The sequence below is a fragment of the Cucumis sativus genome, chromosome 1 (genome assembly GCF_000004075.3).
Source record: "Cucumis sativus cultivar 9930 chromosome 1, Cucumber_9930_V3, whole genome shotgun sequence".
Classification (NCBI taxonomy): Eukaryota; Viridiplantae; Streptophyta; class Magnoliopsida; order Cucurbitales; family Cucurbitaceae; genus Cucumis; species Cucumis sativus.
The window spans coordinates 29,195,822-29,223,092 of NC_026655.2; the positions used below are offsets into that span (position 1 = coordinate 29,195,822).

Consider the following 27,271-nt stretch of genomic DNA (forward strand, 5'->3'; position numbering starts at 1 on the left):
AGCCTTAACGCGACATATTGCTTTTAACCAAATTATGATTAAGACATGCTCTTCTCAGAGTCATTGAATGTCACACAACGTCACCTGTCAGGATCTCTATGACTAATCTTGGTTAAGCAAAATATGTTTGGAAGTATTCATTTATAAGACTTATAGAGCTTCGCATTTAAGGACACACTACAAGAAAATAAGTATTTTTCGACGCACAACACGAACGTCGGGATAAAAGACATATGAAGAAAAATCTACTCCCAACGTCGTAGAAGCTCCTTCGGGAAAGGTTGACAATTCTGACGCCATGCATAACGGTGTCGGAAAACATTTAAAACTTTTTTAAAAAATTAAAATTTTTAAACTTTCCTCGACGCCGTTATGCATGGCGTCATGAGAAATTTAAAAATTTTGAAAAATTAAAATTTTCTTGACGCCGTTATGCATGACATCGGGAGAAGTTTAAAAATTAAAAAAAATTAAACTTTTTCCGATGCCGTTATGCATGGCATCGAGAGAAATTTAAAATTAAAAAAATAAACTTTTCCCGACGTCGTTAGTAAAATGTTGAAAATGAAGAACACTTTTTCTAACATTGTACTTTACGACATCGGGAATAGGTAGATTGCCCAATGTTTACGAAATGCGTCAGGAGATCCCTTATATATTTGAGTTGTGTATTCACAGAACACATAACTCAAATTGAAAGAAAAAGAGGAAGAGGCCACGAGAGAGAGAGATTTTTGTTCGCTCGTTGTCGTCTGCTCTGTCCGCCGCCGCAACTCTCTTCGTCTTTGTCTCTTTCACAACTTCTTGGTTGAAGTTAATTCAAAGTATCCAAACATAAACCCCTTTGAATTTGTTCTTAATTTCCTTTTGTATCATTGACTTTCTTTTATTCTAAGTATCCGAACATTATTTCTTATTGATTTATGTTTTTCTTATATTCAATTGTTCGGAACGTGTTATAATCGCTCTTGATGTTCTTGGCAACCATAGTGAGTTTAGAAAGTAAAGTATGATTTTATTTTTCTTGTTGTTTACTTACTACTTTGTGTGTCTTCGTGGTTTTAATTTTTGTATGTGTTTGTTTGCACACAACAGCTGCAAAAGAGGAGGAAGTTGAAGAAGATGATCAAATGAATGGTTACCCAAGCAGGAAGATGATGACGATGGAAAGGTGTTTTTTTAAAAAAATAAAGGATATCACGACGCTATATCTCATGCGATTCACTAGCTTCTTCTTTTTGTTTACAAACTACTTTAAGCAATAAAAATGCGGTAAAGTGGGCATCAAAGCTTATATGAGGTATATTTCTAAATACTTATGTATTTTCAACATAAAATACTCGTTTTGATACATTTCCTCTATATTTTGGCCTTATTATTCTATAAAAGAGGCTACAAAACTTGTTCTTCTACAAGTTATCACATGATCATGACTCATGACTTATTGAATAGAATTAATCACACAATACAAAAAGATATGGTGAGCATCTTACGGGCAATGAACCTACTAATTAGTGACGTATTGCAATCGCATTAGACAAATGCAAAGCTACTAAGTCAAAGTCCATCAGCATACACAAAGTCAATCCAGGTTTTTGGGGTCGTTATCAAGGAATTGATTTTTCAAATATTAGAGCAGAGTCTTACTTTGATTTTGGATAAAATATTTGATCTTGGTGAATCATGCGATTAGCCAAAAATCACACAAATAGATTTAAGGTACTAGAGTAATTTATGATTGCTTGAACCAACCTCAAGAATAATGTATTGTTTGGGTGGTGACCAAGAGAGATCTTAATGGATTCAGTTGGTCGTAAATAAAAATGAGAACCTCTATGAAGTCGTCAAAAGAACTGTCCTCGTGCAGAGCTAACGAAAAGCACGTTTCGTTTAGCTACACGATAAAGACCAAGAAGGATCATTTAAGCATTGCGATGAATGATTGGGAGCATAGACTTATTACAATGAGCAATCACAATGCAGAGATTCATGATGCAAATGATCTATGAAGTTTAGTATTGATGCAGTCAAGAAAGCTATATGAAGCATAAGCGATGATACCACAGTTCTTCCTCGCCAAAGAACCTGGACGCTTGGATGCATCTGTAATGTAGAATTCTACCAATCTTTATTAAGAATTGCATCCCTATATTTATGTACATATTTACTAATATCCTTATACCTTTGTAAGTATAGTTATAATTGTACATCATTTTTGTATTCGATTATCGTATATCTGTACTCTTACAAAAGGGATTGCGCGGGTCACCGCGAAGTTGTAGATTGATCAGATAGGATACATGAGATGAAGTTAGCCTATGAGAAGGCGTGAGTCAAATGCATTAGGTCTTCTGACCTTCTTAGCTTATATGAATTAGTTGGGTTAGGTTTCATTGGGAAGCGTTGAGATTTTTAGGAAGTACAAAATGTCCTGTCAAGCCTTAAAGTTCTTAAACTTACAAGAAATAATGAATACATCATACCCCGAGCCACGAGTTGTATGTTAGGATTATCACGCCACATTTAATACGACAAGACATTAAACTTTAGGTAACCATACATTAACCTTGGTTAAGAGTGCCTATTTAAACCCATAAAAAACCATACATCCACATACTCAACTTAAACTGCTCTCCATAGAGCCGCAAATAGATACCCTTCGAGCGTCCGCATTCTCTAACCATCACCATTTTAAGTTGTATTTTTCCTTTTTCTCTAACAACATCATATTTATTGTTCGTATATCTAAGTTTTCATCAATCATGTGGGAACAAGGAAAAAAGAAAATACAAATTAGAACAGTTATAGTCTACGGAGTAAAAATGTAACTACCTGCGGACCTCCTACTTGTTGTCCAAGAGGAAACCTCAAGGAAAAAAGAAGAGGCAAGAAGGAAAAACAAGGAGGAAGGAGAATCACAAAACAATAAACACCACCTCTGCGCCCGAAGGGAACTGTTTAAAAATTCAGCACTTTCTAGCTTACGTAATTTTTATTTCTATTTACTTATAATCTTTGTAAAACAAGTCACAAATTTTGGATTTAATTCTTATGCATTAATCTTTCTTGTTGCAAGCTTGGCTCCCCACTTTGTAGTATTTTTATTTTTCTTCACGATTCAATAACACTTCAATAAAATAAATTATGCGAAATACAGTTTCATTTGTTATTTATGCGTTTAACTTGTTAAGGAACCTTACTCACAAAATATTTTTCTAGTTTGTTAGGCGAGTAAGCTTTATCTCAAACCTCTTTTGTAAAATGTTTCTGCAAATAATCTTATCATTCACTTTCAGCAATGAGGACATTGCTAACCTTTAAATTTGGAGTGTGCGAGGTCCGCGTTAAAACTTTTGAAACATTTTAGAAATTCTCTTGTGAGGTTAAAAAACAAGGCGTTTTAACAAAAATTGAAACAAACCCAAAAAGTCAATAAGAGTTACAGTTGAGGAGAGAAACATACTCATTGAATACCTATGACTTTCCACTCAACACAAAATCCAATGTAAACGTAATAAAAGCATTCTTTCACCAAATAAAAGGATTTAGAAAAGTTTAGTTATTTATGAAGTTGAAAATAAGATTTACTGTGGGGATTGAACAATGGTATTTTGAGGATTAAGCTTGCTGCATTCTAAACTTAGAAATATTTTCATAGCAAGAAGTACGCGATAAAACTATAATTCCTAAATAACGAATAAAACTTGCTCGTGTTTGAGAAGCGTAGAAACACAAAGGAGAAGGTGAGTCTTTGAAGAAGAATGGTGTTTAGGAACAAACATGATATAGACTAATGCTTGTGGACAAGCATTATTCTAATTTTGGAAGTGTGATAACTTGTATAAGTGTCTATTGTTATAACCTCTTTTGTTATAATAATGATGTCAAAACGTATAAGAAAATGATCAAAGTGTCTGACTTGCGTTGTAAATACACGTATAAGAAAATGATCAAAGCGTGTGACTTGCATTGTAAATACATAAGTATTTACAAATTGTGAGACTCATTTCTAATTTGAGTAAGGAAGTAAAATTCAGCTAAGTATTAATAAGTTGACGTTTGAATAAATCCGTAGAAAGGATTAAGCGATAAAATCTTTTATGGTTAAGTATATGTTTTTATGATTAAGTGTGTAGTTTGAGAAAGAAGTTGTGTGATAAGAAGAGAAAAAATATTTGCGTAAGTTAAGAAGTGAAAGTTTTGACAATGTTAGAGTAGGAGTTATGGGTGGTCTTCGAGGAGAAGAAGTTTGTGAGGAAGCCTTGGAGTTTAAGGTCACGATAACAATTCTATGTAAATAAAAGTTGGTTAGTTCTCGTGGAAGGTTTCTTATAGAAAAAATATAACGATGCGATAAGGTTATTCGCGAGAAATGCTAAGTGGTTGAAGTTATTCGCGGTTTGGGTTAGGCGGGAAGCAAGGTCTGGTGAAAAAAATATCAAATCTGATTTAGACAGAGGTTAATTACTTGTCATATTTGTTATATTCGCATTATGCAAAAAAATAGATGATATGAACTGTTTTTTTAAAAAAGAAAATTGTCATCTAATGTCCCTTTAGTAATCGTCCTCGTTTAAGAAAAATTGTCAAAAATAGCAAATTTGACAAAATATTTTCAAGCTACAATAAAATTTCAGATTATATTAATAACAAAAATTTGATTGTAAGTGATATTCTATTAGTGGCATTGATAGTCAGTGATTGATAAAAGAATATCACTAACTATCATTGATAGAATAATTTTTTTTTGCGCTCGTAAATATTTTAATTTATTTTGTTATTTTTAAAAATTTCTCATCATTTAATTTGATTTAAAAATTTTCAATATTTTGATTTTAATGATTTGACTATCTTAATTCTAAATTTCAATTTAAAGAAAAAAAAAGGTAAAAACCTAAAATAGACCAAAAGTAGGAAAATCAAAGCTAACACTTAGAATTTGAAAAAAGAAAACTTAAAACTTGAAAAGAGATGGGAAAAAACACAAATGATATTGTTAAAAGAAAACAAAACAAAACATTAAATTGCTTAGAGCTACAACTAGACTTTTTTAAAAAAATTAATATAAATTTTCAAATTCATGGAAACAATTATATCTACATAATTATTCATATAATCTAAGTTTATTAGAATTCACATGTATGTTTTTGCTATACTAATTCAAACAGATTCATTGTTTTGATCACTAAACAACTCTATGCAATAAAAATGAATAACATAATATTGAAGTATTTTAAAAAATAAAAGAAAAAATGTTTACTGGGGCGCAGTCGAGAATAGAGAACAGAGAATGCATTCCTCGCCCCACTCCCATTTAGGTTTTGAGGAATATTTTTCGTCAGCCCCACCTCCATTCCCCGTTTAATTGGAGAATCCTCGCTCCATTCGGAAAGTCTCCATGAAGAAAGTTGACATCTTTAGTTAGATTATCAAAAGAAGTATCTAAGCAAGACCTTGTCAAGAGGAAGAGAAATTTTGAAATACCAGAAGCCTCATACTAATGAGAGAGCACAGACTCAACTTTCACTCTCGTTCATTGTATTAACCATATTATATTAGGAAGGCAAAGTTGACGACGTAAAAATTCAAACCAAATATGGAAAATGGACAAGCTAATTCAGGTGGGAACACATGTTTTTGTTATAACATTTTTAAATTTAAAAATTGATGAGGTTGAACACTATTTTTGAAATTTAGCACAAGAAACTCAAGTAGATAAAAGTTTTGCCAATTAAATTGATTGACCCTTTTCTTTTCTATTTTTAGAATCCATCTACCTACTAAAGTATACAAAAAATAGATCGGAAAGAACTCTCATACTGTACGTATATAAACACATTGATCAAGACAAACGTTTAAACAAAACATATAGTTGTAGATTCAAAGATGTTTAACTTTCTATGGCATGTTCTTCTCTTCATTGCAACTTTAGCATGGTTTTCCTTTTGTATGGGGGACAACGTCTCCTATGATTCAAATGCCATAATTATAAATGGTGAGCGACGTGTTATCTTCTCGGGTTCAATTCATTATCCACGCAGCACCGATGCAATGTGGCCTGATCTTATTCAGAAAGCTAAAGATGGAGGACTTGATGCAATTGAGACTTATATTTTCTGGGATCGCCACGAACCACAACGTCAAAAATATGATTTTTCTGGACATCTAAATTTTATCAAATTCTTTCAGCTCGTTCAAGATGCTGGGTTATACATCGTCATGAGGATTGGTCCTTACGTGTGTGCCGAGTGGAACTATGGAGGTTTTCCTCTGTGGTTGCACAATATGCCAGGAATCCAACTTCGAACTGACAATCAAGTCTACAAGAATGAAATGCTAACTTTCACAACAAAGATAGTGAATATGTGTAAACAAGCCAATCTATTTGCATCACAAGGAGGACCAATTATCTTAGCCCAAATTGAAAACGAGTATGGAAACGTGATGACACCATATGGAAATGCAGGAAAAGCATATATCAATTGGTGCGCTCAAATGGCTGAATCTTTCAATATTGGTGTTCCATGGATCATGTGTCAACAAAGTGATGCCCCGCAACCTATCATTAATACATGTAATGGATTCTATTGTGATAGCTTTAGTCCTAACAATCCTAAGAGCCCAAAAATGTTTACCGAAAATTGGGTGGGATGGTTCAAGAAATGGGGGGACAAAGACCCTTACAGAAGTGCAGAAGACGTAGCTTTTTCTGTGGCAAGATTTTTTCAATCTGGTGGTGTGTTTAACAATTATTACATGTATCATGGAGGCACCAACTTTGGAAGAACATCGGGAGGTCCATTTATCACTACGTCTTATGATTACAATGCTCCACTTGATGAATATGGAAACTTGAATCAACCCAAATGGGGGCATCTCAAACAACTCCACTCATCCATCAAATTGGGAGAGAAGATTCTCACTAATGGCACTCACTCAAACAAAACATTTGGTAGCTTTGTAACTTTGACAAAATTCTCTAACCCAACAACAAAGGAGAGATTTTGCTTTTTGAGCAACACGGATGGCACCAATGATGCTACCATAGATTTGCAGGCAGATGGAAAGTATTTTGTACCAGCTTGGTCTGTGAGCATTATTGACGGTTGCAAGAAAGAGGTTTTTAACACTGCAAAGATCAATTCTCAAACATCTATATTTGTGAAGGTGCAAAATGAGAAGGAAAATGTCAAACTCTCATGGGTTTGGGCTCCGGAGGCCATGAGTGACACTTTGCAAGGAAAGGGTACATTTAAGGAAAACCTTCTTTTGGAACAAAAAGGAACTACTATTGATTCTAGCGACTACTTGTGGTACATGACAAATGTTGAGACCAATGGAACATCTTCAATTCACAATGTAACACTCCAAGTGAATACAAAGGGCCACGTGCTTCATGCCTTTGTGAATACAAGGTACATTGGGTCGCAATGGGGAAACAACGGCCAAAGTTTTGTATTTGAGAAACCCATTCTATTAAAAGCGGGAACTAATATCATAACCCTTTTAAGTGCCACAGTAGGACTGAAAAATTACGATGCATTTTATGACACATTGCCAACTGGAATTGATGGAGGTCCAATTTATCTAATTGGAGATGGAAATGTCACAACTAATTTGTCATCAAATTTGTGGTCTTATAAGGTTGGATTGAACGGTGAAATCAAACAACTTTACAACCCAGTATTCTCACAGGAAACAAGTTGGAACACATTAAATAAAAATTCCATTGGGAGGAGAATGACATGGTACAAAACAAGCTTTAAGACACCTTCAGGTATTGACCCTGTAACATTGGACATGCAAGGAATGGGAAAAGGTGAGGCTTGGATAAATGGACAAAGCATAGGTCGATTCTGGCCTTCTTTCATTGCTGGTAATGATAATTGTAGTGAAACTTGTGACTACAGAGGAGCATATGACCCCAGCAAATGCGTTGGAAATTGTGGAAATCCTTCACAAAGATGGTATCACATTCCAAGATCGTTTTTATCAAATAACACAAACACATTGGTATTGTTTGAAGAAATTGGTGGAAGTCCTCAACAAGTCTCAGTTCAAACCATCACTATAGGAACTATATGTGGAAATGCTAATGAAGGAAGCACATTAGAGTTGTCTTGTCAAGGAGAGTATATCATTTCCGAAATCCAATTTGCTAGTTATGGAAATCCAAAGGGAAAATGTGGTTCGTTCAAACAAGGATCATGGGATGTGACAAACAGTGCTCTTTTATTGGAAAAGACTTGCAAAGGCATGAAAAGTTGTTCGGTGGATGTATCTGCAAAGTTGTTCGGATTGGGCGATGCTGTTAATTTGTCTGCAAGATTGGTTGTTCAAGCGCTATGCTCAAAGAAGTGAGTGGTGTAAAATTTTCTTTATGTATAATAAATGTTTATTTTTTTGTTTAGCAAATGAAATATTTTTAGGGTAATTGTAATTGATGGTCATTTTAGGAATAATAATTAAGGATATAGCAACTAGACTCGTATGCTTTATCAGTGATAGATCAATATTTGCAACATGATCTATCGATGATAAACTCCTATCATTGATAGAATTTGACAAAATTTGTTATATTTATAAATTTTTAAAAATGTTGCTATATACTTAATTATTTTGAATTTAATTGCTAAATTTGTAATTATCCCATATTTTTATTTTTTTTCGCTTCAAGTATGATTTACTAGTTACAAGCATAGATGCCAAAGAAAAAATTAAAACGTCTACACTGTTTTTTGCAAATTAAAATATTTTAAAAAAGAAAGATAGTTAATAGGCTTTATATAAATACCTAAGGGATAATTGCAAATTTAACAATCAGATTCAAAATAATTAAGTATATAACAACATTCTTAAAAATTTACAAATATAGCAAAATTTGTCAAATTCTATCAAAGATACAAGTCTATCACTAATAGACTATGTTGTAAATATTAGTCTATCACTCATAGATCATACGAGTCTATCAATGATACAAGTCTATCAGCGATAGTTTTGCTATATTTACAATTTTTAAAAAATATTGTTATATTTTTAATTATTATTCCTCAAATGGATTACAATTACCCAATATCTAACAACCAGATATGAAATTGTGAAAGAAATGTAGTACTTGATGAAATCCTAACTCGATAAAATTATGAAATAGCTAGGTTTCAGAGTGTCAAGAAAAACTACAAAAGTTTACGCAACGATGATTTTGTAAGAGGAAAATGTATATATAAACACATTCATATAAGAAATTATTGGTTAAGATAAAGTTCAAAGAACCACATATTTGGAACTTACTTGTTTTGAGTTTTTCTAAATTCAATTTGCCTTTCGAAAAACAAAACAAAACAAAAACATGAATGTAAATAAAAACAACTAGTTTTTTTAAGAGAAATTATAACAAATCGATAAAATTTTTAACAATTTCGAAAACGGAAAAAGATCATAGACTCACAAATAAAGGTAACAAAAATGTCTCAGCCAATAAATGATCAATTGGCCACACACACGTAATATATATACTTGGTACACGATCTTCTACCAAGATCATTTAGATTCGGTTATACAATCATTTAGATTTGGATATTTTTCAAGATTATTTGTTGAATGATCGTCATTTAGATTTGAGTGATTTGGCTATCAAAATCTAAACAATATTTTCAAGATTCTTTGTTACATAAACGATTTTTTTTAGGATTGTTTGGTACACTATAATTTAAATTTAACTACACGATCATTTAGATTTGTGGTACACGATAGTCTAGATTTGACTACCTAAATCTAAATGATTTTTTTAAATATTCTGTGATATGATCGTTTAGAATTGCCTACACAACTGTTTAAACGATTTTTTTCATGATTCTTTGCTACAATATCGTTTAGATTTGGGTGTTATGAGCATCATCAATTTTTTTATTGATTTTTTTCAAGATCCTTAATATTACATGATTTTGAACCAAATAACACTTCGAAAAAAAATAATATAAGATTTATGATTGATTGAAAAAAAAATTATTATTTCAAAAAAAATATAAAAGAAAAATGAAAGAAGAAGAAAAAGACGATGGAAAGAGGAAAAAAAATACAGAACAGAACAAGAAGAAAGACGATGAAAAGAAATGAAAAACCTTAACTATTTAAAGAAAAGTGGGAGATACATGTATTTTTTTATTTTGTTATAGGTGGATGGTTTATTATATTTATGAATCTTAACTTGAAACAAGTTAGAAAGAGATGGTAAATCATAATTAAAAATAAAAGTTATTACAAAATGAATTTAAAAATTAAAGTTATATGAATAAAGCAAAAAAATAGGTAATTACATGATCCCCATTGGTGCATTGGTGCAATGGTGCAATGGCGCCAATGGTGCATCCTTGTAGACTTAGAAGGTGGACGGGATCTTTATTTTGTTTAAGGTAAAATTACTAAAGCATATAACTGGAGCAAACTGGAGTAAAAATGTTGTATGAAAAATTGGTCCAAGATTTGCTTGTTTTATGCTATAGATCTCTTTTCAAATATTGTGGGTTGTCAAAGCGAGAAAGAATTTCTCTAAGAATATCTTCTTCAAACCATTCCATGCAGTGAAAGATTTGGAAGGTAGATAGTACAGCCACCTCTTCGATCGCCTCGCCGGTTAATAAAAATGGGAAATCCCTTAAGTTAAGTTGCTCCTCGTTTATGCTCTGGGAATCTTCTCGTGATCAGCTTCCTTTAAAAATGGGCAAGAGGTGTATATGTAAACTCTAGCTTTGTTTTCTTTTAAAATTATTTGAGACTCAACGTTTATTTCAGAAGTATGATTTGTCTAAATGAAAGTTTTCTGAACATAGGTTACTAAGGACAAAAATATTTATTGGTTGGACAAAAGAAAACTTTGAAAGTTACCAAGTTTAAATCATGGCTTTTGTTGAGTTTTCTATTTAAAAAAGTAAAAGGTGGTGATTTTTTTTGTTTAAGCTAAGTTTAACATCAATTTTGTGGAAGAAAGTTTAATTGGGATTTGGTTAAGCAAGTGTTAAGTAAATTTATAGGTTGGATGTAGAGCAGCAGAATGAACATAAGTAGGAGGTGGAGGACTTTAAGGTGAAGGGAAGTTTGGTGTTGGCCATAAAAAGGAAAAAGAAGCATTTTTTTCATGTCATTCAGTTCGAGCACTTCTTCAACCTATTTCATCTTCGTTTCTTCAGAAAAAGTGGAGATAAGAGCTTGAAGAAGTTGGATCTAGGCTGTCTTGAAGATTGGTGCTCGGGAAGCTGAAGCAAATTGGAAAAAATCAGCAAGCAAATCAGAATTCGGATCCTTCAGTAGCAGTCTTGTGTCTTGATACTTTTGAGCTATGGAAGTGGATTTAGAAGCTGAAATTGATCGGATTAGAAAGCTACTTAAATTTCTAGCTAACAACTTTTATGAAGGATACTTAAGCTGAAAATGAAGGGAAAGAGATGAAATTGTAGGTAGAAGACAGTGGACTGGTGAATTCGATCGTGAATCTGGAGTAGTCTCTGATGTTGGAAGGAAGCGGTTTGAGCTGTAGAAGAGAAGTTAAGAGCTGAAATTTTGAGGTTAATACGTTAAAGGTCTTCTCTACGTTTTTTATGATGGATTTAAGAGCTAATTCTTGCTTGAAATGGCTGAAATGATAAGGAATATAATTTTGTACAGGATTTCAGGTAAAGCAAAGAAAGCTGGTTTTGAGGTTGTTCTTTATTAATTCAAGTAGTTAATTAAGAGCTTTCTTATGAGTTTTACAAAAGAAATTTGAGGTAGTCGGATTAAGAAATGAGGGAGACAAGCAAGTGTTTGTGGATGTTTGTTGCTGTAAAATGACAGGTTCTTCAAGTGGAAAGATCCGTTGTTTCGACGAGTTCGAGAGCTTTTCGATTGCTCAATTTCTTGGGTAAAATTTCTCTAACTATGGGTAAGAAGTTAACATAGATTAGGTTGATTGATTTGGCTGGAAATGAGGTTTTTGGATAACGAGATAACTTAAAAGTGATAAAAAATTTAGTCGAATTATGAAACTTTTTCTTAAACTAGAGGTTGAAGAGGACCTTTGTATGTGATTGTTTGCCAGGGAGAATCAGTATTTTAAGAGATTTGATTATTCGAATATGGTTTGATTTTTAGGTAAAAAAGAGATGAGACGAATCTATAAACGTGAGAGTTCTAGCTTCAATTTGTGAGTCACAAAATGATTTTAAATAAAGATTTCTAAACATGTTTTACTAGCTAATTAAATGTTTTGAGCATGGTTCAGTTAAATGTGTTTAAATTTCATTTAAATCATTAATTTCTAGCTAAATGTTTTAAGTAGGCTTAAAAGTAAACAAATATGAGATATTCACTAACTTGACAAGTTATTTGTAAGGCAAGAGCATAGAATTGATAGTTGAGTTGCATATTAGAGTAGTGAGCCAGATGAATGGTTAAGTATAAGTCCAAGTTAAAGATTGAAATCTGTTTTAGGAAACCTAATTAAAGTTTGAAACTAAATTTTCTTATACAAAGGAAGAATCTACGAGAGATGGTTGTTAATGAGTTTATATTTCAAGTATAATAGTATATGAAAAATGGTTAAGTAAAAAGTAAATCTTCTAATACTAACTAAAAGCTTAATGGATGTAAAAGCAAAGAAAATAGAAGCTACTCGAGAGACCTAGCAAAAGAAAATGGTCTTCAAAATGTTATGAGTCTTACGATAATTTATAAGTATTTCAAGCGCAAGCTAAGTTAAGTTTGAGTTTTAAACATGTATGATTATAAGCAAGGAGTGTTTTAGAGTTTTCAAGGGTTTTCCAAATTCTTACTAGTTGCCAAGGGTATTTTATTATGTGTGCACGTTAGGATTATTTCATTGTTGATATTGAGTTTACTTCATGACAACAATACTGTTGTGAGTGTTGGGCATTATGACAAAGACGATGAAAGTACTGAGCGTGCCCTCCTACATCATATAGATTATTGTTTAGCAAGAGACTTGCGAGTACTAGGCATGCCCTACTACAACATAGAAAAGTCATGCTAGTAATGTTTTAAACATGAGTTGCTTTGCTAAAGAATTTATCTTTGAAACGGTAGGAGCATGTATCCCAAGGTAGTTGGGTGTTACCTTGTTTTCAATAGGACGGTCATTGTATGTATTAAGTAATCTCTACCACAATGAAGTTAGTTGAAAACCACAACTCATCAAGACTACCATTGTCTACATTGAGTAATCTCTACCACAAAGTAGTTAGATGAGTTGTAAGTTAAATAGCAAACTCATATAAGACCGTCATCATTTACGTCAAGGAATCTCCACCACAATGGGGTTAGATGAGTTGTTGAGTTTATTAGCCGAACAAGTAAGTAAAAGAGTAAAATCAAGAGATATCGTTTTAAGAGCTCTTTATTTCAAGACTATTGATTATAAACGTTTCTTTAAAACTGGAAAATAAAGTTTAAGTTAAGTTTATTCATGTTTTCTTTAACTAGTCACTCACTGGCTTTTCTAGCTCACTCATACAAATATTTTCATTAACCTTCCAAGTAATGATCGTGATATAAGAGTTGAGTTGCCGGCTGCCGGTTGTCCAATTTGTCTAGCAAGTTCAGGTTTTATGTGACCTAATGAAATATGTAAAAGTTGTGTAAAAGAGTTTGGTATAGTTAAGTTGTTTTTCTCTAAATTTTATTATTGTATTGTATGTTAAATTTTGTCTGTTGTGTTATTATTAGGAAGTTTTCCTTTAATGGTTGAACTTGAGTTGTAAAAACAAAGGGTATTAAGTGTAGATGGTCCGTATGTATCATTATAGAGTCGACATATTATGATTTCACACATCTTCTTGTGGCTAAAGAAGATGTTAGAGAGGGGGTGTGACAGTATAAACTTCGGTTTGAGCTCAAATATAATGGAATCGTAGTCAATGGATACACTAAGCAAAGCGATCTTTGTGTCATGTTTAGCTCGGCTAATCTTTTACAGTTCTTTCTTTTTCTTCACTTTTTTCTTCTCGTTGTGGAATTTCTTCTTCTTGATTTACCTCTTTTCGAAGATCTTGATTTTGTAATAGCCTTTCTTCTCTTCTTTTCCTTAGGGTTCGCATCTCCTTCCTGTTTATATCTACAAAAGAATTAAACTCAAGACTTTCGAAAAGGAACAAGTCATATACCAAAGAAAATCAAATCTCACACACAATCTCTTTTTGGATTTTTTTTTAGAATTCAAAATTTTGACAAAAATGAAACCAACTACCAAAATTCCCCAGCAATGGCAACAATTTGTTAGTGAGAACGATTAGAATAACGTTGTTTATAACTTCAAAGTTTTAATCAATTAACTAACAGAGAAAGGTAGCAGTGAGTAAGTTCACGGTTGAATCCAAAATAAGTTAATTAAAAATTGAAATTAATCAACAATCAAAACATGAATTCTCAAGGAAGACTAAACTAAAAACTCATTTTCAAGGAGTGCCTTTTTAAGTCTTCATAATCCTTTAGCTTCAAGAAGAATGACCAACATCAAAAACATCTTCAAGAAAGAATGAGAGAACTTTTATCAATGAATTTGGGAGAGAAACTGGTGTATAATGCTTTGAGCGTTGTTTCGTTGAAAATAATTGGCAGTTGCTTTTACTCCAATTTTCTTTTTCTCTTTTCTCGTGATGAAAAACATCAAGAAGTCATAGTTTCCGAGATTCAACGCTTTGTAAACATCTAAATGCATAGTAAACATAATGCATAATTTCCAAGTCTATTTGATATGTTTTCTAATATTTTTTCTTAATTATCTTGAATAAAGAGGAACAATAACTTGTATTTCTACAAATTATCACACCCTCAAATTTAAAGTAATGTTTATCCTCAAGCATTTACTCACTACTATACTGTAGTGCTAAGTAATTGATGGAAACCAATATACTACAACGTCAAAAACGAAGCTTGTAATAGGGGTCATTGTTTTAAAAGAAAAAACACAAACAATCATACAACAATTCAAAGAATGTTAAACGAAGAATATGCAATTGAATGGGCTTAGGAAGCATAATTTTGAACCATCAAAAGAATAATTATACCTAATCTTGCCATTTGAAATATTAACAAAAGAAATGTAATATAGAACAAGAAAGGAGTCGAATGACCGATACAATTAACAATGTAACATAACAAAAAAATGCATTGCAAATTAAATTCAACACAATTAACTAGTTAAAGAAACTAATCATCCTATGGTAATTAATAAGAAACAATTCAAAATTTATACTAAACTCAAACAAATGATTTTCATCTTAGTGGTTACCATGAATTTTTTATAATTTGCATTAAGTTTTTGGTTTGAATGTTGTGACTATCCAGAGCAAGGAATGCCTATTTCTCAAAAAAGATTCATGAGTCGAAATTCTAATTGGAAATTCAATAAAGAACAATGGGAAATGGCAAGCTAAAAATTCTCGACCATTCATGCTTGAAAGAATGAAGAATTCGAAATTATAGATAATTCATGCAAAATCTTGGATGATCAATCCAATCAAACAAAAACTAATTTCAAAAGCAAGAAAGAAAAATTCAACTACAAATTGAATTGAAAAGCAATTAAAACATGGATTCTCAACAAAAATGTGCTAGAACTTTCATTCTGAAAAAAGTACGTTAGTTAATCACCTTCTTCAGAAAAATTACAAAGAAAGTAGCCATTTCTTCGAGAACAATTGAGAAAATTCTATCGATGTGGTAGAGAGGATTTTAGAAGTGACTTTTACTCTAGATTGATTAAAATCTAAAAATTGAACTGCTAACTATTGAGAAAATAAGCCTAAATAAGCCTTGAATTTTGGATTGCAACCAATGTTATGATGTCGGTTATCTTTAATGTCGTTTTACAACCGGCATTATAGATGAAAGAAAGTCCATTTCAATCATATTTAATGTCGTTTCTTAACCAACATTGTACACTTCAATGTCAGTTGACTGACATTATACACCATCTTCTATATCAGTTTTTTTGTCCATCTTTTTCAAAAATTGTGTGAATTCTATAACCATCGGTCCATGTACTAATTACCTTCAGATTGTTGTACAAAATGATATATATAAGAACTAAATACATTAGTAAACAAACTACACATCCACTAGATACAATACACGCACTGTATGCAATAATATGATTCAAACTCAACAAGGCTTAAAAAAAGTTGAAATAATCAAGAGCTTTTAAAAAGCTCAAAGCTTGTGAAGATTCAAAAGGTAGTTGAGATGCGCTTTTTTGATAAATTTCGCTCTAAAGCAATTATTCGCTCTACATAGTTTGCAAACATACTACAATTATTGTCTTAACAAATACAACGACTAATTTGGGTAGAATTGCACCTTGAATTACTTGAAACTAGTAGACTTCTTGAGTGCTTATTCTCAACTCCACTCAAGATTAAAAGAAAGAAAGGAAAGAACTATTCAATTGGATGAGATGCTACAAATAAGAAATAAATTGCTATATATAAGTTAGCAACTTAATAACTATTTAAAATAAACATTAAAATCAAATAATTACAAATTTGAAACATTTGCAATACAAAAAAATGGGATCTCCCGACGCACCAAAGCTTTAGGAAAAATAGCATAAACGTCGGGAAAGGATTTTCCGACGCGTAAGTTCACGTCGAGATCGAAGTTGAGAAAAATCTGTCGGGAGAGGATATCCCAACGCTATAGCTCGTGCAACGGGATATCCTCTATTTTTTTAAAAAAATATATCTTCCCGTCGTCATCATCTTCATGCATGGGTAACCATCTATTTGATCACCTTCTTCAACTTCCTCCTCTTTTGCAGCTATTGTGTGCAAACAAACATATGCAAAAATTCAAACCACGAAGACACACTAAGCAGTAAGTAAACAACAAGAAAAATAAAATCATACTTTACCTTCTAAACTCACCATAGTTGCCAAGAACATCAAGAGCGATTACAACACATTCCAAACTATTGAATATAACAAAAACATAAATCAATAAGAAATGTTCAATACTTAGAATAAAAGAAAGTCAATGATAGAAAAGGAAATTAAGAACAAATTCAAAGGGGTTTATGCTTAGGATTTTGAACTTTGAATTACCTCCCACCAAGAAGTTGTGAAAGAGACGAAAACGGAGGGAGTTGTGGTGGCGGACAGAGCGGACGGACAACAGGCGGACAACGATCTCTCTCTCTCTCGTGGCCTCTTCCTCTTTTTCTTTCGATTTGAGTTTTGTGTTCTGTGAATACAAAACTCAAATATGTAGGAGATCTCCCGACGCACTTCGTAAACGTCAAGCAATTCACCTGTTCTCAACGCCGTAAAGTACAACGTCGAAAAAGTGTTCTTCATTCCTAACGTTTTACTAACGACGTCAAAAAAAGTTTAATTTTTTTAAATTTTTAAACTTCTCCTGATGCCATGCATAACAGTGTCGAGAAAAGTTTAAATTTTTTTATTTTTTTAAATTTTAAATGTTTTCGGACGCCGTTATGCATGGCGTCAGAATTGTCAACCTTTCCCGACGGAACTACTATGATGTCAGGAGAAGCTTTTTCTTCCAACGTCTTTCATCCGACGTCCGTGTTGTGCGTCGAAAAATACTTATTCTCTTGTAGTGTTGTCAAGTAACTTGACCCCAATCAAAGATGTATAACTCAATCAAACTTTTAAAATTAAACTACAAACTTAACTTTCATATATGTTAAATTTGTTCAGGAAACATCATATAATTTGATGATTTCAATCCAATTTGATGTTTGTACCATGCAATTGTTGGATTTTATGTCATAAAATAAAACTCATAGTTTGTAAACATATTCTACTTTAGATAGAAATTCACTTCTACCCTCTATAGGGTTATCAGACAAGTTGTTCTCTAAAGTGTTGAATCCAGGTCTTGAACAAGACGTCAACACCCTCTCAGATCGGTGGTTTATAGGTTGGACCTTAACCCTTTATTAGAGGATCAATGAAACTTAAGGAATAAAATGTGATCTTAAGGGTAAACCAATGTTTTGACCTAGTTGAGATCATGAACAACGGGTGAAGGATTGACTTACTAATCATGGTTATATTATATAGACACAAATATATTTATAGTGAGGGAAGTACAACTATGAGACTTTAGTGAAATGACCCGTTAATTAACGAATGTTGATTAGCTTGGTTTAAAGAGTTTATCCGATTAATCTCAATTTGTTGGAGCCCATGATCTGTAGATTCATTAGGTTCCCCTATTAGCTCATATGGAATAAACTTATAACAATATGTTGAATTTATTTGAATTGTTTGAATTAAGAAAGGAGAGTAAAATCGATAACTAATATATAATAAGCTCGAAAATGATGGAATGGTCAAAATTGTAAAAAGTCAAATGGTTGAATTTTGGCTTTAAAAATTCAAAGTTTAACTACCTTTATATTAAAATATGATTTGAATTTCGGAAAAATGAACGTAGATTCATGTTTTAGAGGTTCAAATTAGTCAAGAAGAACAAAATGGTAAAAAATCAAAATGTTGACTTTTGTTTTGAAAGCTAAATTTCAATTTTAACTAAATTGTGAAATGTCCATCGACTAAAGTTAATGGAAAAATCCAACCTTTTATTGGATAATCACGCTAACTCTAGTGGACGTTAGTGAATGCATGAGGTAATTTCATCTAACCCACAATGATATAATGCTTTTATAAGATGTTGAGCTTTGGTGGATAATTACATGCAATTTCGTAGGAAAAGAGGGTTTTTTGAATTGTTAATTTCTTTTAGTTTTCGTTTAGTCTTGTTGAATTTTTCCACTTAGGTGCACCAAAGAAAAAAAGATTCTCACATTAGAAACTTTTTACAATCGTCCTTTTATCATCTCTTTCTTCTTTCAACATTTCACTCATCGAGTCCCAGAATTCAGTTTTGAGTCCAAAGAATAGAGGATAAAGTTTAGAGGCGATTTCATGTTGATTTTATGGATAATTTATAAGTACTCGAGAGCTACAAATGTATAATTCCGATAAACACTAAACTTATAAATTAGTGTTTTATACCGGTTAGTTTATATTAAATTAGATGCAATTAGAGTATCATTAGATGATCATTTCTTCGTCGAGTATGTCTTGAATTCTACGGCTTTTAATCAACATAATTAAATCCATTCCTTTTATGTTTCTCTTTCTTTCACGATAAATATGGAAGACAAATTCATGTTGGCATGAGTTAATTGGTTTAACGTGTGAAAAATAAGATAATTGCATTGGACATTATTTGTAAGAGTAACAATTCAATGTATTACAATATTTGTAAAGAATTACAAATATTACAAAATTAATCAACAATAAATTCTATCGCTCATATATCCCTACATGTTATAACTTATACAGTCTATCATTAATACACTCTATCATATCACTACCAAAAATAAACCTTTTTCCAAACAAATATTATAATCCTAAAATTATCATAATCATTTTTTCTTATAACTTTTTTCCTCTTCCAAACGCACTCTAAAACTTGAATCTAAATTACGTTATATTTGTAAAATATGTATAATTATAATGGTTATATATGAAAGAGTACCATTAGTAAATTTGGTTGGTTTTAGTATATGTTTGTGTGGGGGTATAGCGTGGTGGGATCCGCATTTCTGACTACAATTCAAAAAGGAAGCGCGAAACTCTCTCTTCTCTCCCTCTCTGGCTTCGTGCTTTTTTCTCTTGGACTTACCCATCGAGAAACCCACTTCCCCAAGTTGTCTAAAACCTCTCCTTTTCCTCCATTTTTTTTTTAATGACCCACTTTTAGTTTTTTGAAAATTTGAATTTCAACTCCATTCTTTTGTAAATGCCCTTTTGACGCTGATCTTTGTGTCCCTTCTCCACACTACAACCCCTTCTTAACTCTCTTTGTTTTCCCCAAATCCCAAATCCCACTTCCACATTCTTTGCTCTGTTTCTGTTTTTCGTTTTGAGAAATGAAGGAAATCAAACACTTGTTTGTTTTCCATGAAACTTTGTTTCTGCTGTTCGTTCTTTGATCCAGTTGCAACCCACTTTCGGATGGAGAAACAGTAGCGTCATAAAGGGTGTGAACAAGAAATTTAAGGACACTGCAAGGTTAGAAAAATTCCCATTTCCTACATTTCGTTCTTTTTTTTCAATGTTAGAGATATCTGGGTGTTTGATGATGCACTTTCTTAGTTTGAGTCCTTTGACATTTCTTACATTTTGTTTGCCTCTCCTTTTTGCAGATTAGAAATGGGAAATTTCATGTTGAAAACTGTCTAATTAGTAGCATTTTTTTTTTTTATAGGAACGTAATATAAGATGATGAAGTCGCAAGGATATGTTAAAGGAAGAGCACCAACCAAGGTTACTGCTCAACAGTTAGTGTTTGAGTTGAAACAGAAGGTGGTTTTTGCACTGAACAAGCTTGCAGATCGCGATACTTACCAAATTGGGTTTGATGAGCTTGAGAAAACAGCTGAGTGCATAGCTCCTGATATGATTCCCCCTTTCTTGTCCTGTATATTGGACACAGATTCAGAGCAGAAGAGTGCTGTTCGACAGGAATGCATTCGGCTAATGGGTACACTAGCCAAGTTCCACGAAGGTCTTATTAGGCCTCATCTTCGTAGAATGGTTGGGAGCATTGTGAAACGGCTTAAGGATCCAGATTCTGCTGTGAGGGATGTCTGTATAGAGACTTGTGGAATTTTAGCTTCAAAATTGATTAATGTTGGGGATGAGAGTGATGAGGTTTTTGTTACTCTTGTTAAACCAATCTTCGAAGCCTTGGGGGAACAACATAAGCAAATGCAATCAGGTTCAGCATTTTGTTTGGCAAGGATTATTGACAACACTCAGGATCCACCTATTTCAATTTTGCAGCGGATGTTGGCAAGAACCACAAAGCTTCTTAAGAATCCGCACTTTATGGCAAAGCCAGCTGTGATTGATTTGAATAGAAGTATTATCCAGGTTATTCTTTTTTCACATGTCTTGTTGAGTTTCTTTAACATTACTTTTTAAGATCTTGCTTCAAACTTCTGGTTTGTCTTTGCTAGGCCTCCCATGATGCGAGTATAAAGAGGAGGGGTAAAAAAGTTATTCAACCCAGACAAACGGGTAGTTGGGGAGGTCCTGGGGGAATGTTAGTATATATTTGAGTGTTGTATGCTAGGGTTAGTTATCTTGATTGATGTGTTGTTTTGTGAATGAACAATAGTTCATTGTGGGGAGTACAACCCTCCTATTAGGCTGAGTCTTAAGTGTAACCTTTGGTGCTGGAATACCAATACATTTCCCCCTATTACAGTTCTCTCTGTGTGTACTTTGCCATTCTTTTCTTGTAGGTGTTTGTGAATCTTTGCAGTGGTATCAGAGCTGTTCAAAACTCTGGGGAGGTGGAGCAAGATAATGCAGAAGCAACTAGAAAATTGACTCACGGCAACGGAGACGGACATCGGGGCGATAAGGCAAGAGATGCATAGGATCCCTGCGTTGTGGAAAAGAATGGCACAGTAAACACACACACAGAACTGTAATAGGGGGAAATGTATTGATAGTATTCCAGCACAAAAGGTTACACTTAAGACTCAGCCTAATAGGAGGGCTGTACTCCCCACAATGAACTATTGTTCATTCACAAAACAACACATCAATCAAGATAACTAACCCTAGCGTAAAACACTCAAATTTATACTAACATTCTCCCAGCCCTGCCAGAATAAAGGACCTCCCCAACTACCTTTTTGTCTGGGTTGAAAACCCTTTTTTACCTCTCTTCTTATATACTTGCATGATGGGAGGCTTAGCAGTCTTCACGTCTAACCAAAATATGTGCTTGTACGTTTTTATATTTTACTTTTTCTTTATAAACCGTAAGTACACCCCTGGTTTATTCTGTTTGATTAATATGAATGACAGCCAAAGTATATCATCATTAAAACTGATTTACATGTTTTTTGCATCATTTCCTTTTCCTGCTCTTGTGCTAATTTGATTCTCATGCGTAGGCTCACTTACACATGATTTTTGTTTTCACTTTAGCTTTTAAACACGGTGGAGAAAGGATTTTGTTGCTTGCTAGTAGGTTATACTTATACATTTGTTTTGAATGTATTGTCTACAATAATGTTTTAACAAAATCAATCTTTCATCACCTCAACCTTCTATTTATGATAGTATGAATGGGAATATAAGTGCCAATTATCTTTAGATTGGTTTTACGGTGCACATACTATTAAAATTGTTTCACTTGTGTTGTTAGAAAGTTCACGAAAAATGATCCCATTGCACTCTGTATTACAGGCTGGGGGTGCTTCGAATCGAAATGTTCTCTCTGCTGCAATTCTTGGCATTCAAGAAGCCCTCAAGAATAGTGATTGGACAACTCGTAAAGCTGCATCTGTTGCATTAGGTGAAATTGCTGCGAGTTCTGGGTCTTTCCTGGGGTCTTTTAAGGCTTCATGCATTCGCTCCCTTGAATCATGTCGATTTGACAAGGTTAATTACTACACCATACATAAACCTGCAACCACTGTTCCACATAATTTGGAAAATAGAGTTTTATAATTGTTAAGTTTCTGACAGGTGAAACCAGTTAGGGACATTGTACTCCAAACCCTTCAGTATTGGAACAACATTCAAGGGTCGGATACACCTGAACCTTCAGAAGCTGGATCATCAATCAAAGGTCTATTGGTTAATGCTTGATGCCAATATTTTTGTACAACTGTTAAGACTCTGTTTAGTTTCTGCACTATTTCCTGGTATATTAGTCGAAATTTGTCTGCAACTCAAACTAACGACATCTCATGGTTAATGTTTCTTTCCTCCATGTTTATCCCATTAATTTCGATTTTATATTTAATCAAACCGTATCTGACATATTTGCTTAAATCAACCAAATCTCGTGGGGTTTCTTCAGTTTTGGTTTGAATGATCTTTCTAAGTTTACCAGTTCAAGCTATCGTTTGTGCTTCTTTGTTGGATTTATTTTTATTATTATTTTTTTAAATGTAATATGTGGCTATTGACAATCACTATTTCTTGTATTTACTTCTGTTTCATGCTTTGCACAGAAAACCTTTGTGGGGGTGACTTCAGCGATGTTACTAGCTCAGTAGAACATGGAAAGAGGGACGCTGCTATTAAGAGAGTAGGATTGGGATCCACCAGAGGGAGGATTCCACTAAACATGAGGAAAACTTGTAGAAATTATTTGGAGAACACACAACACTTTAAAGCAAACGATTGCCATATTGAAATAGCTGTTCCTGAAAAGCGCAATCAGTCTTTATCAGGATTTCACACCGAGGAATCTGAAGGTAGTACGGTCACAAAGACATTTCAAGGAGTGAGTACTGATGCTACAGACATGCAAGATGTTGAATATGATTATGTCAGAATGGATGACAAACAAGAATGTTCCTCTGTATCCAATTTCTTACCTGGACAAGAATTTGGAACAATTTACCGTGAGAGTCTTGAAGAAACAAGTATGCACAAGCCAGTGGATAGAAATAAGCGATTTGTCAATGAAGGGGTTAGTAGTGATGGAGAAATATACTTAACAAAGGTGAAGGATCGTAGAAGTCTCGATTCTGTGGTTACAGAGTCTAGCTGTCAAGTTGTACAAGAATGTGACTCAGAAATTTCAAATGATATGACTTGCATTCGGAAGCATCTCCTAGAAATCGAAAACAAACAGTCAAACTTGATGGATTTATTCAAGGTAAGACTTTAAGAGGAAATACTCAGTACTTTGTTGTTTTGCCTGTTGGTAGACTATATGGAGGTCTGCTTGGTTATCTTTTTCATCTCAGTGACCTCTAATTGCTATGTTTAAGTTTGTATAACGTAAGTACCCAATGTGAGAGTCAAACTTTGAAGTTCCAATATTTAATAACTAGAAGGCATAAAATAGAAAGCCTATGCCCAACTTTGGAAAAATAACATTTAGTTGTTATTCAGTGCCTTTTCTCCTTCCTACCATATCTACTAATCCTCATTTCACCACATTTACCTCAATGCACCAATAAAAAAAGTAGATCAAATGAGGCATCCCTGCCACAAGTGGAACACATTGTATTTGATAATTTTTTTAAAGTAATGATTTAATTGACTGATTGATTGATGTGGCTTTGTTGTAGGCATGTCTATGCTGTAATAGTCATCTCTAATTTAACGTTTTACAGTTGAACTATCATTTGAATTATTTACAATATCATTTATTTTGTTTTTACTTATAAAGTTGGGTTCTTTTTGGCTTGTGATCTAATGATTCTGACATCTAGTCTGTCAAGTGTCAATCATGATATTGCTAAAAAGTCAATTATTATGCTTCTATATGGATTGGTAAGGTAGCTGAAATCCTAATCTGAGTATTATATGATTGAAATCTCATGAATACAACTCAACAGTTTCAACATTGTTTAGAGTACACAGAGGCGATGCATAAGCATGTAGTTGTTTTTACAGATGGGCATAAAAGGAGTTTTATTCTGTATAATGTGTATGGGAGCCTAGTTCATTTTCCCTAATAGAGACCAATCTTCTGTTTCTTCTCTGTGAAACTGATTCCAGGAGTTCACTTCGGGCATAATGGATAGCTTGTCAGCGATACAATCAAGGGTGGTGGGATTAGAACACGTTGTTTATGGATTATCTCAGGATCTTTTGAATGGAAGTAGATATTCTGACCTTTCAAACTCAAAATTCATGAAGCAGAACCAAAGCTTGAATTCTCCTAGGCTTTCTACATGCACTCCGAGGCCATCTGTAGATGTTCCAGGCAGACAGTCTTCATTATTATCGCTTAAACATTCTAGCATATGGGATGAAAATGTTGCTGTTAGAAGCCGATTGAGTAATGCAACTAAACATGGAAGTGATATTTGGAGGAAGACCAATTCAGTTAAGAATCCTCCTGAGAAGGAACTCCAGAAATATTGTGGAGAGGGAATGCAAAATAGTAGCAGTCGTCACGCGCGAAATACTAATGCAGTGTTTGCTTCATCTCCTTGTGCAACTGTTAGACAATTTTCAGACGGCAAGAACAACATTTCTAAATGTGTGTCCAGTTTCCTACGGCAAGGTGATGTGGATGCAGCATACGTGGAAGCCTTACGTTCTGGTGATGAAGTTGTTCTACTTGAACTTCTTGATCAAACAGGGCCCGTTCTTGAATGCTTATCACCTAAAACTATCAGCCATATCCTTCGCATTTTGGCATCATTCCTCCCTGAGCAAAGATTTATTCGATGTATAATACCATGGTTGCAGCAGGTACATTCTCTTAAACAATTTAATCACACTGCTATCTTACCCTTGCTAGCAATTTTTCACACTTAGTGAATCTAGGTAAGTTAATTTATTAACATTTACTGCACAACTGGATGTTTGATGATAATCACTTCAAACATAGCTGGATTTTCATAACTTTTCTGTCATAATCCGCAGTTCCACTTATTTTATTGAAAGGAGAATTTATAATGAATTTGTACAAAGTTGGAGGTTAACCCATGATCAGATTTCTTATCTTTTTAATTGTAGGCTTGTAGCTGTGACATATAAGATATATCTTTATTTGATTCCATTTCTCATCGATAAGATAATATTGGTGCAATTTTGAATTCAAGGCTACTTCTTTTTATTATCCTGCAGTTGCGTTATGGACTGTTCTTTTATCTGCTTATTTGTTTTGGAAAAGTTTGCTACTTTTAATTATTATGCAACTTGTGTTTGTTGTGGAGCTAACTTTCCAGTTCACTGGTTTGTTTGTCATGTAATTACTAATTTACTATAGGTAGTTGATTTGAGCACAATGCATGGAGCAAATTCTCTCGGTCTCTCGGCCAAAGACAGACAAGAATTTGTACTTGCCATCCAGGAGGCTTCAAAAAGTGAATTTTCTAATCCTTCAGAGACAAGACTTGTCACTCAGCTAGCAACAAAATTGTGCTACATATGGGGTAAATTACTGTCTTGAATACTTAAAATGCCGGGAAAATCCTGAGTTGATGCGAAGTACTTCATGAACTTTTCAATCTTAAATATGGCATTTGCATGATATTGTGAACATATTTATGCATTTTTATTGAATCTTTTGTTTGTTAATCGTCATTGATTCTTTGAGGTCCTATGTAGTTCTTGCTTATTTGATACAGTGTGCTTGTGTTCTGTGTCTTTTCGTTATTTCTTCTGTTAAAGTCTATTACGGTGACTGAAATTGTTTATAGTTATACTTGAAAATTTTAGCCTTCAAGAGCAGTGTTGGCTAAGATTGGTCTTTGAATAACACATACTCAAAAGGTTGCATTCAAATCTTTCGACGAGCTTAGTGAGGAAAACCCTCGACCCCTCTTTGTTGATAATACACTCACAATAAATGAACAAAGAAGAAAAAGAGAACCTCTTTCATGTCTCCAACGAGTGAAGTTGTTAAGTTTGAAGAGTTTAACAATAGAGCCTACAACCTAAGGAATGGATGGTTTTAGCTATGGAGCCTAAACTGGCTTCACAAACTCCTTGATTTGTTAGGCCGAACATGTTGTAATTGGTTTGAGTGAATTTTGATTGTATATGGTAAACTCTGAGTGATCCCCCTACAGGAATTGATGACTTGTAGCAAGAAACTGTTAAAAGGAAATATTTGTTGTTAAGATCTCAAGAACTGTTTTTTCTTTTTAAATGTTTGTCTCTGTTTGAATAGGAAAATGCTCGTGATCCACGACAGGAAGCGGCAAATTGTCAAGTTGTTTCCAGATCCTGAAGCGGTAAATTGTGGTTGTTTGATTCTTAAACACTCTCTAACCTAGCCAAAGGGAGATGTAACAGTACATTTGTAGTTTTTAGAGATTTTCTTTGCTCATTTTCTCCTGTAAGTTGATTTTTAGGCTGTAGCTGAATTGGAATGAAATTTCATCATTGTTCTCCAATGTCAAAAATGTGTTTGTTTTCACCTTGTATCTGTGATTGAAAGCTTGGAGTTTGTTGGATAAACTCATTTTCAACAATTCTCCAAACCCAAATCTTAGAACTATTGGCAAGTAGGCTTAAGAATGTTTTCTTGGGTTCAAATTTAAGTCTTTTCTTAATAATCAGCTAAAAATGAGTGTGATGTGAGCGATGCACGTGGTGAAATTTAGGTCATCTTAATTAAATAAACTTAATTGGTTAACAGAGTTATATCTAATGGTTACTATTTCGTGGTTCGGTCTTATATAAATTCATTATATAGGATATCCTCATTTGCATGTCAACTACACGAACACGTTGGATCATTG

The 27,271-nt window shown here is 33.4% G+C and overlaps 2 protein-coding genes across 3 annotated transcripts; both read left to right on the plus strand.

The window, feature by feature from the left end:
• Positions 1-5,949: 5,949 nt before the first annotated feature.
• Positions 5,950-8,420, plus strand: LOC101222792 (beta-galactosidase 7). The gene has a single exon (XM_004139103.3). The coding sequence runs from the start codon at positions 5,950-5,952 to the stop codon at positions 8,359-8,361; it is 2,412 nt and encodes an 803-aa protein (XP_004139151.2). The 3' UTR covers positions 8,362-8,420.
• Positions 8,421-19,668: 11,248 nt separating this feature from the next.
• On the plus strand, positions 19,669-27,044 carry LOC101205801 (TORTIFOLIA1-like protein 2). 2 transcript variants are annotated; one of them, XM_031880081.1, is made up of 9 exons: positions 19,669-20,096; positions 20,293-20,960; positions 21,335-21,457; positions 22,293-22,487; positions 22,575-22,677; positions 23,066-23,718; positions 24,570-25,271; positions 25,792-25,957; positions 26,698-27,044. In XM_031880081.1, exons 2-9 carry the CDS (start codon positions 20,307-20,309, stop codon positions 26,709-26,711), a joined length of 2,610 nt encoding a protein of 869 aa, XP_031735941.1. In that variant the 5' UTR covers positions 19,669-20,096; positions 20,293-20,306; the 3' UTR covers positions 26,712-27,044. The 2 variants fall into 2 exon arrangements, with proteins under 2 accessions (XP_031735941.1, XP_004139086.1); XM_004139038.3 differs by lacking the exon at positions 21,335-21,457 and having other exon boundaries at positions 19,671-20,096.
• Positions 27,045-27,271: the final 227 nt, after the last annotated feature.